Source organism: Gadus macrocephalus, chromosome 8 (assembly GCF_031168955.1).
Source record: "Gadus macrocephalus chromosome 8, ASM3116895v1".
NCBI lineage: Eukaryota > Metazoa > Chordata > Actinopteri > Gadiformes > Gadidae > Gadus > Gadus macrocephalus.
In genome coordinates this window covers 17,029,046-17,046,998 of record NC_082389.1, presented here as the reverse complement: position 1 = coordinate 17,046,998, position 17,953 = coordinate 17,029,046, and the positions used below count along the sequence as shown (strand labels likewise).

General features: G+C 48.0%; 2 protein-coding genes across 2 annotated transcripts; both read right to left on the bottom strand.

Annotated features, from left to right (window-relative positions):
* Positions 1 to 7,606, bottom strand: LOC132463142 (TOG array regulator of axonemal microtubules protein 1-like). Its single transcript, XM_060059087.1, has 16 exons — positions 7,144 to 7,606; positions 5,696 to 5,926; positions 5,099 to 5,221; positions 4,612 to 4,989; positions 4,210 to 4,332; positions 3,684 to 4,100; positions 3,237 to 3,354; positions 3,030 to 3,135; positions 2,400 to 2,635; positions 1,891 to 2,049; positions 1,668 to 1,794; positions 1,473 to 1,563; positions 942 to 1,132; positions 595 to 814; positions 414 to 500; positions 1 to 227 (listed from the first exon to the last, which is right to left on the bottom strand). Exons 1-16 carry the CDS (start codon positions 7,604 to 7,606, stop codon positions 1 to 3), a joined length of 3,297 nt encoding a protein of 1,098 aa, XP_059915070.1.
* A 5,465-nt stretch (positions 7,607 to 13,071) lies between these two features.
* On the bottom strand, positions 13,072 to 14,669 carry LOC132463141 (TOG array regulator of axonemal microtubules protein 1-like). The gene is made up of 3 exons (XM_060059086.1): positions 14,290 to 14,669; positions 13,215 to 13,377; positions 13,072 to 13,122 (listed from the first exon to the last, which is right to left on the bottom strand). The coding sequence occupies exons 1-3, from the start codon at positions 14,445 to 14,447 to the stop codon at positions 13,072 to 13,074; spliced, it is 372 nt and encodes a 123-aa protein (XP_059915069.1). The 5' UTR covers positions 14,448 to 14,669.
* Between the last annotated feature and the right edge of the window lie 3,284 nt (positions 14,670 to 17,953).

The window sequence follows — 17,953 nt, the reverse complement described above, 5'->3', positions numbered from 1 at the left end:
TCAGGACATGGTTCTTAGCAGCTGGTTGAGGTCCTTGCCGACGCTCGGGGGCTGGGAGGCGGCGCTCTGCCGCAGGCCGGGCCCCATCTGATGGTGGAGGGCTCGGCACAGGCTGGTGGTCGCCCGGTGCACGCTGCCGCTGGACGGGCCCAGCAGGCCCCACAGCAGGGGCAGCGCCTTCTGCTCCACCAGCTGGGGCCGGCGGGGGTACAGCTCCATCACCAGCTCTGGGGGGGGGGAGGAGGAGACAGAGGAAGAGAAGGAGACCGAGGAATAGGAAGAGACGGAGGAGATGGAGGCGGCAGAGCAGAGCGGATCAGATGCCTCTTGATTGGCCACACAATGGTATACGTATGTTTGGTGCTGATCATTGCAAAAAACAAAACAAAGAAACATTTTTGCCATTAACAAACCTGCAACCTTCTCGATCAGATCCACCTTTGCTTGGCCGCTAAGAACCCGTGCCTTGAAGCAGAACGGCTCAAGGAGGAGGCTGTTGTCTAGAGAGGGGCAAGGGACGAACACATGAGTAACAAGGACAACGCTGTGGTCAGACCGGACCGTGTTCTGGACAGCTCCCCACCGGGCCCTCACCGAGGTTCAGGACCAGCTCGCAGAGCGCCCCTGTGGCGGCCGAGTACACAGCGTGGTTCTTGGAGTTGAGGTGGTTGTCCACGATGGCGGGCACCAGGTGGTTGAGCACCCCGGACAGGTTGTCCTTCAGCAGGCGCACCATCCCCTGCAGGGCCTCCAGGGCGTACAGGTTCACCTTACGGTTGGACTCCAGCAGGCGGTCTCTGAAGAGGTCAAACACCTGGGGGAGTGGGGAGAAACGGGGAACAGGTGAACAAAAAGGGGACAGGAGGGAGTCCAACCAGGAGAGGGGATAAGGGCGAGTGTGAGGTAGTGGGCGTTTACGAGCGGTGGGGGGTTTTACGGACCGGGAACAGGCTGCGGATGACCATGCTGGGATTGTGCTGGCAGTCGGCCACCAGCTGGTCGAGGCCTTTGATGCGCTCCCTGAAGTCCTTGGACTCCAGCAGAGCGGTGAGCTGCCTGATGTACTCAGGCTTGTCTTCCATGATGGGCCCCTGAGGTTTGGAGCTGTACTTGCTGTTGGGCTCCCTGGAGGGTACCACAAAATATAATGTCATGAAACTGCATACATACTTACTACATATATATATATTTGATCTTGGAAATAAGATAAAAGATATTCTTAAAGTTTGCTTCAAGTTGAGAAAACGAACAAATGCATAATTAATATAGGAGAGACATTGCAAACAAAAGCCATCATGTGTGTTCTGGAACACGACCCCGAGAGAGGAGCTGACCTCATAGCATAAGTAAGGCTTTTACTTTCACCAACATATTTCCAAGGTGGCTGACATGTGTCTGGGAGGAGTCTCACCTGGGGGTGGTGGCGGTGTTGGTGGGGGTGGCAGTGGTGGTGGTGGGGCTGGGGGCTATGGTCTGTTTGGGGAGCTTCCTTTGGAGCGTCGAGGCCCTGGCGGTGCCACTGCCGGGAAGCGAGGCTGGGGTCTGGGGCGTCTCACCCAGACCCTGACCCTGACCCTGACCCTGACACAACAAACACAACAACAACAACGTTCACCAGACCCGTCACCAGGCGGTAGGGTGGGGCGAGAGGGCGGGGCCTTCCGTACCTTTGCCTTGAGTCCACTGACCGCCTTGCGGGCGGCGGAAAGGTCCTTGGTGGGGATGTTCTTCTCCAGCATGCTATCAAAGTCCCGGTGGGAGGACAGGAACAGCAACATCCGGCGGCCAAAGGACCTGAAGGGGGAGGAGGGAGACCGGCACGTCACCGAGCCGTTGGACACACGCCAAAGCCTGCAGCCAACACAGGAAGCCACCGGGGGCTCTACGTGCCTGGGTTCCGGGGAGGAGTCCAGGGCCAGCTTGACCACGGCCGGGAGGATTCTGTCCGTCACGTCCTTCCCTCCGGACAGCAGGCGGGCCACGCCCACCCTCTCCAGCAGGTCGGCCAGGTGCTGGGCGGCGCACTTCCTCACCGCCGCGCTCAGGTGGCTGCAGACGCACACAGGCTCAACATGAAGGACGCACACAAAGAGACACAAACCACGGAAGTACACAACGGATGGAGATAAGGAAACATCGGCTAGACCTCTGGAGTATCCTACCTACCAGTCCAAAGCAGATTAAGGATGTTAGAAACGTTTCCTTTGACACTCAAGTCCTGTTTAAATGTCTACTTTTTCTGTTGTGCGTTTGCATCTGCCGCTGATTCTTTGTACTTTATATAAATCACAGATTTGATCTTGCAATACCGATACTGTGGTAGATATACTAGAAAACATAACAAGGCGCAATACTGTGTGCTTGTGTCTGCGTTGTGCGTGTGCGTGCAGCCCCCTGACCTCAACCCCCCGTCCAGGAAGGCGTTGATGCAGCGTGCCGGCGTGCAGTGCCGCACCATGTGGCCCAGCGCCGTGTCCACTTCCTCCCGGATGAAGGCGTTGCTCTCGGCCGCCTTGTGCAGCAGCGCCCTGGCCGTGGTCTCCACCTCCTTGTCCATGGCCCGTTGCAGGTGGCAGTACAGGACGCCCAGCGTGCACACGGCTACGCGGGACACGCCCGAACGCAGGTTCTTCACCTGAGAACCAGACACACACGTGGTAGACACCACTCACTCTGTAAAGGTTCTTTGAGTGTCTTGGAAAGCGCTATATGAATGAAGGCGTTACATTATAGTACGTTTCACACTCCTCGCTTCATTCAAGGCTGTGTTTTGCTAACATTGTTCATGTCGAATCAACCACTCGTTCTATGGTGTAGAATTGATGGGGATGGTTTTACACACAGCGAGGTACATAGACTAAGCTGTAGACAGGATTGAGTTAGTTTTACACTTGCAGACAGTGACGGACTGTCCACACCCAGCCGCCCGCCCACTCACACGCCCACCCACAGTGACAGACGCTGGTCTCCATGTTACGTGGTAGAGAGAGAGAGAGCACCAGAGAGCAGGCCCAGAGAGGGGGAGCTACCTCTTGAACGAGGGCGAGGCAGACGTCGCGGAGCCTGGGGAGCAGCGTGTCCACGTGGTTCTGGGCCAGACTGCGCAGCACCGTGAGCCCTTCCATCTTCTCCTGCCTGCGTTCAGAACCACAGCAGGTCAGTTAGATGAAACACAAGTTCGGATTGCCTCGACTAATTCTGAGTGTGTGTGGTGTGTGTGTGTGTGTGTGTCTCACCAGTTCTCTGAGCTGATGAGAGTGAGGCTCTGTGTCATGGCCAGCTCAGGTTTGGGGAAGGGGTGGGGCCCGGGTGGGTCTCGCTGGGGGCCGCTGAGGGAGCCCTGGGCCGGCTCATCTGCACACACACGTTTGAAAAATAAACGCCGGTCTCAATTAGACGCCGGCGCCTTGCCAGGGTCGCGTGACAACATCACAGACGTATTTTAGAGCATTACCAACTTTCGCCAATAGATGGCATCAGTTCATCAAAAGGAAAATCCAAAGGAATTAAAATGCCTGTTCCATATGGACGCCTGTCCCAAACACAAGCCGCTTGAGTTCAGGGATTGAAACAAATAAAAGCCCGGGCTAATAATTAAAGTTTTATGGTATGCAGGCTCAATCCTATGAAAAAAGAAGAGTTACTTTGGATTGATTTATTTGTGTAAGAGATGCCATTCTTACCTCTGCTATCCAACAGCTTCTCCTCCAGCTCGGGCTCAGCGGTCAGCCTCTGGTCGGGGAAACAGCGGCCCCCGTTCTTCTGCCTCTTCCCAGAGGGCCCGGCCTCTTCCCCTGCCTGGTGGGGGGGCGGGCCCCGGAGCTTCTCCCGGGGGATCCTGCCGTTCCTCAGACGCTCCTGCACAGGGGGAAACGGGCTGAACGCGCACTTACCTCTGCCCGCCACGCCTTCAGGAACGTCAGAGGCCGGCGGGCTGCCTGGGGCCTGGGACCTCTGGCCGTTGGCGAACTGGGAGCGCTCCCTCCCAGAGAGGTCCGCCTCGGCGCCTCCGAGTGCCCGGCGGCGGGCGGAGGCAGCGGCGTTCCAGGAAGAGGGGGCGGAGCTCAGCGGGGCGTCCCGCAGATCCACTGTGAAGGACACTGTTTAAAAGTACACGTTAAGCATACTTTAAAGCAACAAATATACTTGGAATAACTTTTGTATGCTTCAATTATATTTGTACTACAATAAAGTGTACTACTTGTTCACCTGGGGGTCTATGTGGGGGCTTGGCCTCAGTAGGGCGGAGGACGATCCTGTCGTTGGCGCCAGCGGCTGGGGCAGCCAGCCGGGGCAGCCTAGCCCCACAAGGGTGGTCAGGGTCAGCCACTTCTAATGAGGGGAAATTAAGTACACTTTAATAAAACATTTTAATAGTGTAGTACACAGGACTTGAAAATAAGTGTACTTTACACAAGTACACAATGACCACGTGTATGTAATTTTTCTAAGGCACTCTGATACAATTTGAGATTAACTGTCTGTAAGTATACTAAAATAATCTTCTACTTTGCTATTTAGTATACTTTTTCTAAGTACACATACGTACAATTTACAATACACTTACAATAAAGTACACTTGCAATACACTAAAGTATACGACTTCTTCACCTGGGGGGGTTTGGCCCGGGGAAGTATCCTGGCTCGAGGCGGCACCCAGAGCCCGTGCACGGGGGGACACGGTGTCAGAGTGCGCCGCCGTGATCCAGGCTTCCTGGCCGTCAGCCTCCTCAGCCACAGCCAACCGGGGCAGCCTAGACCCACAAGGGTAGCGGGGGTTAAGGCCCGGGGGCTTGGCCTCAGTAGGGGGGCGGAGGACGATCCTGCCTGGGGCCTGGGACCTCTGGCCGTTGGCGGACTGGGAGCGCTCCGTCCCAGAGAGGTCCGCCTCGGCGCCTCCGAGCGCCCGGCGGCGGGCGGAGGCAGCGGCGTTCCGGGACGAGGGGGCGGAGCTCAGCGGGGCGTCCCGCAGATCCACTGTGAAGGACACTGTTTAAAAGTACACGTTAAGCATACTTTAAAGCAACAAATATACTTGTAATAACTTTTGTATACTTCAATTATATTTGTACTACAATAAAGTGTACTACTTGTTCACCTGGGGGTCTATGTGGGGGCTTGGCCTCAGTAGGGCGGAGGACGATCCTCGTGTTGGCGCCAGCGGCTGGGGCAGCCAACCGGGGCAGCCTAGCCCCACGATGGTGGTCAGGGCCAGCCACTTCTAATGAGGGGAAATTAAGTACACTTTAATAAAACATTTTAATAGTGTTTTACACAGGACTTGAAAATAAGTGTACTTTACACAAGTACACAATGACCACGTATTTGCAATTTTTCTAAGGCACTCTAATACAATTTGAGATTAACTTTCTCCAAGTATACTAAAATACACTTCTACTTTGCTATTTGGTATACTTTTTCGAAGTACACATACGTACAATTTACAATACACTTACAATAAAGTACACTTTTTATAAGTACAATGCAATACCACTTTAAGTATTTCAGAAATTATGTACTTTTTTTTTCAGTACATTAAAGTGGAACTTAATGACATTTATTGCGAAGTACACTTTTGAAAAGTGCATACGTTAAACATACTTTAATTTAAGGACAAAAAGTAAAAGTTCACTTGTAATAACTTTTGTATGCTTCAATTATATTTGCAATACACTAAAGTATACAACTTCTTCACCTGGGGGGGTTCGGCCCGGGGAAGTCTCCTGGCTCGAGGCGGCACCCAGAGCCCGTGCACGGGGGGACACGGTGTCGGAGTGGGCCGCCGGGATCCAGGCTTCCTGGCCGTCAGCCTCCTCAGCCACAGCCAACCGGGGCAGCCTAGCCCCCCGAGGGTAGCGGGGGTTAAGGCCCGGGGGCTTGGCCTCAGTAGGGGGGTGGAGGACGACCCTCTCGTTGCTGCCACCAGCTGGGGCAGCCAACCGGGGCAGCCTAGACCCACGAGGGTAGCGGGGGTTAAGGCCCGGGGGCTTGGCCTCAGTAGGGGGGCGGAGGACGATCCTGTCGTCTGCGCCAGCGGCTGGGGCAGCCAACCAGGGCAGCCTAGCCCCACGAGGGTGGTCAGGGTCAGCCACTTCTAATGAGGGGAAATTAAGTACACTTTAATAAAACATTTTAATAGTGTAGTACACAGGACTTGAAAATAAGTGTACTTACATAAGTACTAGAGCCCGACCGATAAATCGGCAGGCCGATATTAGGCATTTTTCAAACTATTCGGTATCGGCATTTATAATGGCCGATAAATGAATATTAAAAAAGAAAAAAAAGAAAGAAAAAAAAAGTCTGTCCACCAGAGGGCGCTCTAACGCCCAAACCCGGTGATTCAGCCAGAGTTAGGCAGAGTGAATGACGGAGATTGACGGTGATCATCGGTGTTGTTCATGTGTGCAAGTGTGTTCATGGTAAGTTGGCAAATGTCACGAGACATACATTGCTTGAATAACAATTAAAAGAACATCCCCATCAATTCTCTAAAGTCGATAAGCATGACTTAATTCATGACTACCATGTCCTGTTTTGCTGTTGTTACGTGTTAGCTGAGAGTGAAAAGGATTTAAAGGATAACTACAAATAACCAATGTTAGGGATATGTGTTTGTTTTGTTGCGCGTTTCTGGATTTTTTTTTTAATATATATATATCGGCCAATATATCGGCATATCGGTTTTTTAAATCACAAAATATTCGTATCGGTATCGGCCTCAAAAATTCTATATCGGTCGGGCTCTAATAAGTACACTAAATGACCACCTATTTGCAATTTTTCTAAGGCATTCTCATACAATTTGAGATTAACTTTCTGCAAGTATACTAAAATACACTTCTACTTTGCTATTTAGTATACTTTTTCTAAGTACACATACGTACAACTTACAATACACTTATAATAAAGTACACTTTTTATAATTACAATGCAATACCACTTTAAGTATTTCAGAATTAGAATACTTGTTTTTCAGTACATTAAAGTGGAACTTAATGACATTTATTATGAAGTACACTTTTGAAAAGTACATACGTTAAACATACTTTTAATTAAGCACAAAAAGTAAAAGTATACTTGTCATAACTTTTGTATGCTTCAATTATATTTGCAATACACTAAAGTATACAACTTCTTCACCTGGGGGGGTTCGGCCCGGGGAAGTCTCCTGGCTCGAGGCGGCACCCAGAGCCCGTGCACGGGGGGACACGGTGTCGGAGTGGGCCGCCGGGATCCAGGCTTCCTGGCCGTCAGCCTCCTCAGCCACAGCCAACCGGGGCAGCCTAGACCCACGAGGGTAGCGGGGGTTAAGGCCCGGGGGCTTGGCCTCAGTAGGGGGGTGGAGGACGACCCTCTCGTTGCTGCCACCAGCTGGGGCAGCCAACCGGGGCAGCCTAGACCCACGAGGGTAGCGGGGGTTAAGGCCCGGGGGCTTGGCCTCAGTAGGGGGGCGGAGGACGACCCTCTCGTTGCTGCCACCAGCTGGGGCAGCCAACCAGGGCAGCCTAGCCCCCCGAGGGTAGCGGGGGTTAAGGCCCGGGGGCTTGGCCTCAGTAGGGGGGGCGGGGACGAGCCTGGTCACCTCGGTGTAGTCCACCATCATGATGGAAGCAGGGGTCAGTTGAGCCCACAAAGAAAACAATGTCTTCCTGTCCATCGTCGCTGTTCGATAATCTCTCTTTGAGTCTCTGTAATGAAACGTATTCAATTTATTATTTAATTAATGGAGTCTTTACCACATACATAGATTGGACCACTGCTTGGGTCTGAAGCACACTCATGCAATTTTGAATTCTGGTACAAGAAATTAAGTGTGTGAGTGATGTGAAAATTTTGTGAAAAGAGAATAAAACGGCATGAGTTGTACGCTCCTATCACGGTGTCTCATTAGGTTTATAACAACATTACTTGCATTGGAAGTCGATAAAGACACTAATTCGGTAAAAGTCATGGTTCATCACTGAAAAGTTGAACCAACCACGATTGTGAGTACAGCGCATACCGAATCATGTAATAACATAATCGTCAGTAGCCAATAGCTAGTAAGAGAGTGAGCTAATGCAGTCGTTAAAACCATAGACATCTTATAGCATAGACGGAGCATTGGCTGCTGGGACGCGAGAAATACGGCCGCCATCTTGGAGTGGTCAACCGGGAGCAGGAACAGCAGCAGAAACAGGATGCCGGGCTGTTGTTCAGCGTATTCCTGCTCAAATCGGCGGACCATCCACAATAGGAATCGGGGGGATTACTTTTCACAAGTAAGATTTAACATTACCGTACTATTGGTAAAATTGGTATTGAATAATAAAACACGCCAAACCATGTGGCCTTTATCATAGCTACACGTATGACAAAAAAAAACATGAAAATCAGTGGTATTCAGTGAGGTATGATTAATTAAATGCGCTGACAGTTCATTGCTCCAGCCAAACGGATTACACTGAGTGGAGCGGATGACCACTCCAAGATGGCAGCCCCGCGTCTCGTCAGCGCCAGTAGGCGGTAGCATTCGATGCTCCGTCTATCATATATGATTTCTATGGTTAAAACACCTCCAGCAGCAGCATTGCTTCAGATATGACCCTCATTAAGTGCGATGGCGTGAATACATGCAGCAAGAACGTTCCACAAATGTACCGATCTATATATTCATGCGGTATTACGGTTGTGGTTTTCGACTTTACGGTTATGGTGACAGAAGGTTACGACGATAAATCGATCGGTGTTTTCCCTGTGAAAAACCATTTACAATAACATACATAATTGTTAGCGATATCGATCAGTTAGATGACTTTCTAAAATGACATTGAACTTTTCGAAGAGGGGGCAAGGGCCCTTTGGTGTTTGTTGGAGAGTGAGGTGAGAGAGGCCGTGGCGGGCCCAAGGTCCACGACGCCCCGAGCACGGCTTAACCTTATTTCAATCGAGCAATATGTGGTAGGCTAGATTTATCTTTTACACTTCGATAAATATAGATATTTGATATGTAATAATGTGCCAGGGACGGATTTATAATAGCATTGACATCAAATGGGACTACTTATTACTTAGAGCTATAGTTCATGACTTACCTCTACTTGGCGTCGAAGGGCGAATGAAAACTTTAGAACTTGAGCAGGTACTTGATTGACACGAGGCATTATGACGAGTCCAGCTTCCCGAACCTATCATTGAGCGCATTGTGACCTCACAGTAATTTGTGTGTGTTTTAATAGAAAACCAGCCTACAGGATACCCCAGATCTTTGAAACAAAAATATCACAAAACACTGATGCTTTGCATTATATGCTACTGATACTGAAAATTGCACCAGGTGTGATGTGACCGTGTGAGGATTAAACCAACCTGAGTTGGACATCAGTGAATCACACATATGAATGCATGCGTTCATATGCATGTGCATATGAACATTGCAAAGTATAATATTCAACATTTCCACATTCAATCATCATAAAATATCTGATTGCCTAAACTACTACGCTACTACGCATTACAAGGTTATGGTTTGGCAGCAGGTGGCAGCATAGGACCTGAAACCAAACATTTCAAACCCGCAAGAAAGACACCCTCATATCAATTTGGGGGCCCGATTTGAAATCTTTAGTGCCACTCACAGGCCAAAGCTGGGTTTACTTTAGTGCTCAAAAGTTTGAAACATGGCCGGTTAGCTTTTTCCTTTCGGCTCTGTATTCATTTTCCATGCTGAGAACGACACAATATTCAGTTATGCAATTTATTATTTTTTTGGGCGATTTAAGTCACTAGCCAAAGACAGATGCTTATGTCCAATGGCCTATTGTTGGCTAGGTCTGTTGGTTTACGGCCTGATAACAGATGCTCATTGAATCAGGGTCAAGGACAAAATAACATATTCAAACACCACATCCTTCAAATGAATCATCTAGGCCTACTTTTGACATACTTTCTATAATATATACTTTCTAATACATGATCACCAGCCAGCCTACAACCTACAATTATAGAAATTATAATTGTTGCGTTTTCTCCCGGAGGCCAAGGGAAGCCAGGCTTCCCTGTTTTTTAGGCATCCAATAAAAACATTTATATTAACAGTTTCGGTTATTTTTTGGTGCCGTGTTGCTGTCATTTCTTCCACATTTTCTCGTCTCATTGAGCATTTCAAAATGTGCCCCTCTAAATGTTAAATACTGAATACGAGGTAAAACACGACATTGCACACTGTCTGTCCCATGGGATGGCATCCCTTGGTGAGAAAAAAGGATTAACCAATCAAGTGAGCCAACCGTCATGACTGAGCCTCCTGTGGTCAGCAGTGTGCCAAGGGAATCCTTCACACCAATCAAATGAAAGCATCAACGTCTACGTAAACAAATAGCGGGAGATTAGCACGTTTGCATTTTTATTATTTATCATATTATCGTATAAGCAAGTGGAGTTATGGAGGGTCGAGATTTGGAGTATTTAGTAAAATTTAACCATACTGCCACATGGGCAGCAACTAAAGAATAAATCTGGCGGCAGGCCAATGACTAAACTTCAGCTGCGTGTGGAGAGAAAGAAGAGTGATCATCGCACTTTCAATGAGGAGAACTATGTCCGCACCGAGTGGCAAGCTGGTAGCGCTACGTCAGCTACTATTTTGCTGGCCATGTCTTCATTTTGACAAAGATTCATGCTCCCTGAACATTCCCTACTTATTGACCACTTCGCCACCATAAAAGACAGGAGAATGGCCTTCCTATACAAATAGGGTGAGTAAAATACACACCTCCCGCTGGAGCATTACTGTTCCCTGAGCAGTCCGTTTATTATTTTTTGTGTTATTATATTTCCAATTTAGCCTTGATTGGCTGGAATAAATTGCATTGGTCAATCAAATGAAGTAGTTGACGTTGAGAACCAGCACCAGGGACAGCAGGGCACACATGAACAGATGCGGCTGTGGTTGTTTATAGCCGCTTGTTCTGGGTTGTTTTGTGTTGTCTTTGTAGTGTTTATAAGGAACAATGTTTAGGAGGACTGTGTGTGTGTGTGTGTGTGTGTGTGTGTGTGTGTGTGTGTGTGTGTGTGTGTGTGTGTGTGTGTGTGTGTGTGGCGGACTCAGGGGGGGGCGACTGCCCCCCCCCCCTGCCTCCATGGTTGAATTAGTGCCCTCAAGAGTTGCAAATACGAGAGAAAATGCCTTATTGGCTGCCCTTTACATGTGAAAAAAAACTATTGGGTGCCCTTTCATACAATAAATTATGTTGGTCTGGTTGGACGAGCTAGATGAGATTAAGAGGCTCTGGAACAGCCACCGCATCTGGCGAACCAATAATCCCAATGTACCCAGTGGGATCCCTGATGTGATGTTCACTGTACCACAGCTCTGCGGTACTGAGGACTTTATTGTTCCACATAGTGATCTTGATGTCTGCAAAGAGGCTTGCAAATTCCTCTCAGCTGTCCCCTGCGATGAAGATATATTTGACCCGTGTACTATGATCATGTCAGAGTCGGGCCTTACTTTCCCGAAAAACATTTCAGTCCCACCAGGAAAGGGGATAAGGGCGAGTGTGAAGTAGTGGGCGTTTACGAGCGGTGGGGGGGTTTTACGGTTTTACGGACCGGGAACAGGCTGCGGATGACCATGCTTGGGTTGTGCTGGCAGTCGGCCACCAGCTGGTCGATGCCTTTGTGGTACACTCAAAACCAGGCCACTTTTTCAATTTATTGAAATAGTTTATATGTAAAGAGTTTATATGTAAAACCGTTTATATGAAAGAGTTTATATGTAAAACAGTTGATCATTAATTTATATTTTTGAGTACTTATTTATCGATAATTATTACGGTCTAATATTGTTGTGGGGATCGGGAGTAAATATTTGTTGTGAAACAAAGCGTTAGTACTGGGAAACGGAAGGGCGGAACCAAAATGTGTTGCAGTCCGGAATGCTATGGTTGAGGGGCACTTCCGGTTCCTCGACGGACGGATTTCGGAAAATGACGACAAAGCTTCGTTGCTCCTGTACTTTCATCTACCTGCTTTTCAGGTTTGTACACGGTGAAAAACACTTTTATTACTATCTTCATGAATCGGAACATATTATAAACAGGTTGATAAACTTTGGGTACAGTTTTAAGTCTGAAAATGTCGAGTTATGAACTTTTCTAAAAGTCCTATGTTTGTTTCGCGCCAAACGGCTTTTGTGTAAAATGGCAGTTGGTCGTTCGCAGAGAATATTATTGTGGCAACACACATCGTAGAGCATGATTAAGTTTACTTTGGACCTGAACTCCTGACATAAATGTTTCCGAATATATTTCATGTGATTAAGAGGTTGATGACGTTATGATAGTATATTTTATAGAGTATAAGAAAAGTGTTTATGTGTTATAGCGATATGCTCAGTCAGGCAGGCAGCCCTATCAACCATTGTAGTTCAGGCAGTGGTTCAATGTAAATTCCCGAACTGTTGTCGATAGTCGAAAATGGGAGAACAGTCTTCTAAATGACAAGTGTTATTGTGGTGTAAAGCCAAAGTATATTTAGGTTTGATATCAACCATAGAATTCCGGACTGCAACACATTTTGGTTCCGCCCTTCCGTTTCCCAGTACTAACGCTTTGTCTCACAACAAATATTTAATCCCCATCCCCACAACAATATTAGACTGTAATAATTAGCGATAAATAAGTACTCAAAAATATAAATTAATGATCAACGGTTTTACATATAAACTCCTTCATATAAACGGTTTTACATATAAACTATTTCAATAAATTGAAATAGTGGTCTGGTTTTCAGACCACGGCCGGGAGGATTCTGTTCTGGTTTTCAGACCACGCTGAAGTCCTTGGACTCCAGCAGAGCGGTGAGCTGCCTGATGTACTCAGCCTTGTCTTCGATGATGGGCCCCTGAGGTTTGGAGCTGTACTTGCTGTTGGGCTCCCTGGAGGGTACAACATAATATAATGGCATGAAATTGCACACATACTTACTATATATATATATATATATATGATCTTGGAAATAAGATAAAATATATTCTTTGCGGGCGGCAGAAGGTCCTTGGTGCGGATGTTCTTCTCCAGCATGCTATCAAAGTCCCGGTGGGAGGACAGGAACAGCAACATCCGGCGGCCAAAGGACCTGAAGGGGGAGGAGTGAGACGGGCACGTCACCGAGCCGTTGGACACACGCCAAAGCCTGCAGCCAACACAGGAAGCCACCGGGGGCTCTACGTGCCTGGGTTCCTGGGAGGAGTCCAGGACCAGCTTGACCACGGCCGGGAGGATTCTGTCCGTCACGTCCTTCCCTCCGGACAGCAGGCGGGCCACGCCCACCCTCTCCAGCAGGTCGGCCAGGTGCTGGGCGGCGCACTTCCTCACCGCCGCGCTCAGGTGGCTGCAGACACACACAGGCTCAACATGAAGGACGCACACAGAGACACAAACCACCGAAGTACACAACGGATGGAGATAAGGAAACATCGGCTAGACCTCTGGAGTATCCTACCTACCAGTCCAAAGCAGATTAAGGATGTTAGAAACGTTTCCTTCGACACTCAAGTCCTGTTTAAATGTCCATTTTTTCTGTTGTGCGTTTGCATCTGCCGCTGATTCTTTGTACTTTATATAAATCACAGATTTGATCTTGCAATACCGTTATATCGTTTCTTCACTAGACACAAGCGCTACCGCTCGCTCTCCTCGCTCGTCCACTCACTCGCTGACGTCACTCACACACGCATACGCACACTGCCATTCTCGCGCACACAGATATGCTACTCGTAACACTGCCTCGTTATTGCGACGTTCATGACGTTCAGGTTTTTCCCCATCTATTGAAAGTTAGGCTATTAAACATGTTGCATTCTATACGTCCTGATTATGTCATTATTTAAGCTACATAGCCTAATAAGAAGCGTGAATAAGGATATTTGACTAAACCGTCCAAACAGTTGAGGGTTTTTTCCTACCAGCAAAAAGCATCCTCCAACTGCAATCTTTGGTTATTTCTTCATCATTTAGCTATACTTTGATAGTATTCTTTCTGTTCAAATATGTTCAGTGTTCCAAATTATTTGTTATTAAATGTTACATTAAGTTAATTGGTATATAAGTGTTGTTCAAATAAAATGCTTTTTAAATTTCAAAAAATCGTGGGATGTATCGAAACGTGGGTCAAAAATCGTGATACAAACCGAATCGTGAGTTTGTGTATCGTTGCAGCCCTAGTAGATATACTAGAAAACATAACAAGGCGCAATACAGTGTGTTTGTGTCTGCGTTGTGCGTGTGCGTGCAGCCCCCTGACCTCAAACCCCCGTCCAGGAAGGCGTTGATGCAGCGTGCCGGCGTGCAGTGCCGCACCATGTGGCCCAGCGCCGCGTCCACTTCCTCCCGGATAAAGGCGTTGCTCTCGGCCGCCTTGTAAAGCAGCGCCCTGGCCGTGGTCTCCACCTCCTTGTCCATGGCCCGCTGCAGGTGGCAGTACAGGACGCCCAGCGTGCACACGGCTACGCGGGAAACACGCCCGAACGCAGGTTCTTCACCTGAGAACCAGACACACACGTGGTAGACACCACTCTCACTCTGTAAAGGTTCTTTGAGTGTCTTGGAAAGCGCTATATGATTGAAATGCAGGTGTTACATTATAGTACGTTTCACACTCCTCGCTTCATTCAAGGCTGTGTTTTGCTAACATTGTTCATGTCGAATCAACCACTCGTTCTATGGTGTAGAATTGATGGGGATGGTTTTACACACAGCGAGGTCTATAGACTAAGCTGTAGACAGGATTGAGTTAGTTTTACACTTGCAGACAGTGACGGACTGTCCACACCCAGCCGCCCGCCCACTCACACGCCCACCCACAGTGACAGACGCTGGTCTCCATGTTACGCGGTAGAGAGAGAGAGAGCACCAGGGAGCAGGCCCAGAGAGGGGGAGCTACCTCTTGAACGAGGGCGAGGCAGACGTCGCGGAGCCTGGGGAGCAGCGTGTCCACGTGGTTCTGGGCCAGACTGCGCAGCACCGTGAGCCCTTCCATCTTCTCCTGCCTGCGTTCAGAACCACAGCAGGTCAGTCGACTAATTCTCTGTGTGTTTGTGTGTGGGCAAATTCTGTGTGTGTGTGTGTGTGTGTGTGTGTGTTGTGTGTGTGTGTCTCTCACCAGTTCTCTGAGCTGATGAGAGTGAGGCTGTTTCATGGCCAGCTCAGGTTTTGGAAAGGGGTGGGGCCCGGGGGGCTCTGGTGGGTCTCGCTGGGGGCCGCTGTGGGAGCCCTGGGCCGGCTCATCTGCACACACACGTTTGAAAAATAAACGCCGGTCTCAATTATCCAAAGGAATTAAAGGCCTGTTCCATATGGACGCCTGTCCCAAACACAAGCCGCTTGAGTTCAGGGATTGAAACAAATGAAAGCCCGGGCTAATAATTAAAGTTTTGTGGCATGCAGGCTCAATCCTATAAAAAAAGAAGAGTTACTTTGGATTGATTTATTTGTGTAAGAGATGCCATTTTTACCTCTGCTATCCAACAGCTTCTCCTCCAGCTCGGGCTCAGCGGTCAGCCTCTGGTCGGGGAAACAGCGGCCCCCGTTCTTCTGCCTCTTCCCAGAGGGCCCGGCCTCTTCCCCTGCCTGGTGGGGGGGCGGGCCCCAGAACTTCTCCCTGGGGATCATGCCGTTCCTCAAACGCTCCTGCACAGGGGGAAACGGGCTGAACGCGTACTTACCTCTGCCCGCCAAGCCTTCAGGAACGTCAGAGGCCGGCGGGCTGCCTGGGGCCTGGGTCTCCTGGCTCGAGGCGGCACCCAGAGCCCGTGCACAGAGGGACACGGTGTCGGAGTGGGCCGCCGTGATCCAGGCTTCCTGGCCGTCAGCCTCCTCAGCCACAGCCAACCGGGGCAGCCTAGACCCACGAGGGTAGCGGGGGTTAAGTACCGGGGGCTTGGCCTCAGTAGGGGGGCAGAGGACGATCCTCTCGTTGGCGCCAGCGGCTGGGGCAGTCAACCAGGGCAGCCTAGCCCCCCGAGGGTAGCGGGGGCTTGGCCTCAGTAGGGGGGGCGGGGACGAGCCTGGTCACCTCGGTGTAGGACTCCCTGTCCGCCATCATGGTGGAAGCAGGGGTCAGTTAAGCCCACAAAGAAAACAATGTCTTCCTGTCCATCGTCGCTGTTCGATAATCTCTCTATGAGTCTCTGTAATGAAACATATTCAATTTATTATTTAATTAATGGAGTCTTTACCACATGCATAGATTGGACCACTGCTTGGGTCTGAAGCATACTCTGGTACAAGAAATAAAGTGTGTGAGTGATGAAATATTTGTGAAAAGAGAATAAAACGGCATGAGTTGTACGCTCCTATCACGGTGTCTCATTAGGTTTACAACAACATTACTTGCATTGGAAGTCGACAACACATTCGGTAAAAGTCACGGTTTATCTCTGAAAAGTTGAACCAACCACGAGTGTGAGTACAGTGCATATAAACGTCACTAGCCACTAGCTAGTAAGAGAGTGAGCTAATGCAGTCGTTAAAACACCTCCAGCAGCAGTATTGCTTCCTATATGATCCTCATTAAGTGCGATGGCGTGAATACATGCAGCACGAACGTTCCGATCTGTATATTCATGCGGTATTACGGTTATGGTTTTCGACTTTACGGATATGGTAACAGAAGGTTACGACGATTACCGCTTAATGCAGAAGCTCAAGAGTTTTACTTGACAATTCGTGTGGCTCTTCACTCCCTCATATTTAACTGAGCAGCCTATTGACAACTAAATGATTGAAGCTACACCCCAGGCATGTCTTAAGACTTCAAATAGAAAAGGTAGGGGCATAGTCTTCAATGAACACACTAGATTTTGGTGACCTGTGAAAGGTCAAATTGTAATGTCATACAGAGCACATAATGAACTGGTTAGATTATTCCGACGGTTTCTTTAATCTATTTCTGTTTTGTTTTCAACAGTCAGTGCAACTCTTAACACTGAGGTCACACCTTTTATGTTGATAAATTGACTTTGACACTCTTCCTATCTGTGCTGGCGACTCTTTGGAATTACACATATAGTTACAGTATGCCCCACTGTGAAAGCCTCACATATGAACAGCTACAATATAATATAATTTATATATGTTATGATATATGTTTTATTATGTCCTAATATTGTTAATCATTGTATTATTCATTATACTTCCACATCTCTGATGTAGGCCTTTACTCAAACAGTCTGCAGTAAAAAGAATGCATACAGACATTGGCACAAAACTCTTTGAAATGTATTCAATAATTGCAAAAACATTTTGACACTCTGTAATATGACCAACGATTCTGGAAGTGAAATACAACTCATTACCAATTCCATTACTAAAATATTGGTTCAATGATAAGTGTTTAAACATGGGTTAACAAATGTATGGTGACACTCTGGTTAGTGAATGATTTACTTCACACATTTCTATCAATCTTCAAATGTTATGAGTGTATTTGAATGGACATTTGTTATATTTTTTTGGGATAAAATGACAATCAAATATCAAAAATAATACAATCATTCAAGGGCACCAAATTACTTTTTCCGTACTTTTTTTTCACGTATTTAAAGAGCATGGAGAGTTCCAAGCACATGGACAATATATAAACTTACAACATAGAATACTATGAAGTGGCAGAACATAACGCATTGCCTTTGTAACTGGTATGCATGTCAGGTAACTAGTTTGAACTGTTATGCAGATTATATTCAGTGAATGTATAAGCAACGCACATTTTTTAAATCTTTAAAAGAAACATGAATGAATTTGCAAAACAAATATATAGAAAAAAGCAAATGTGAATGCATATGTAAAAGGTGTGTGTGTGTGTGTGTGCGCGCGTGTGTGTGCGCGCGTGTGTGTGCAGTCATATTAGTGGGTGCATCCGTGCATGGAATAAGGCGAGCCTTTAAGAACAGCAAACAATAAACAAT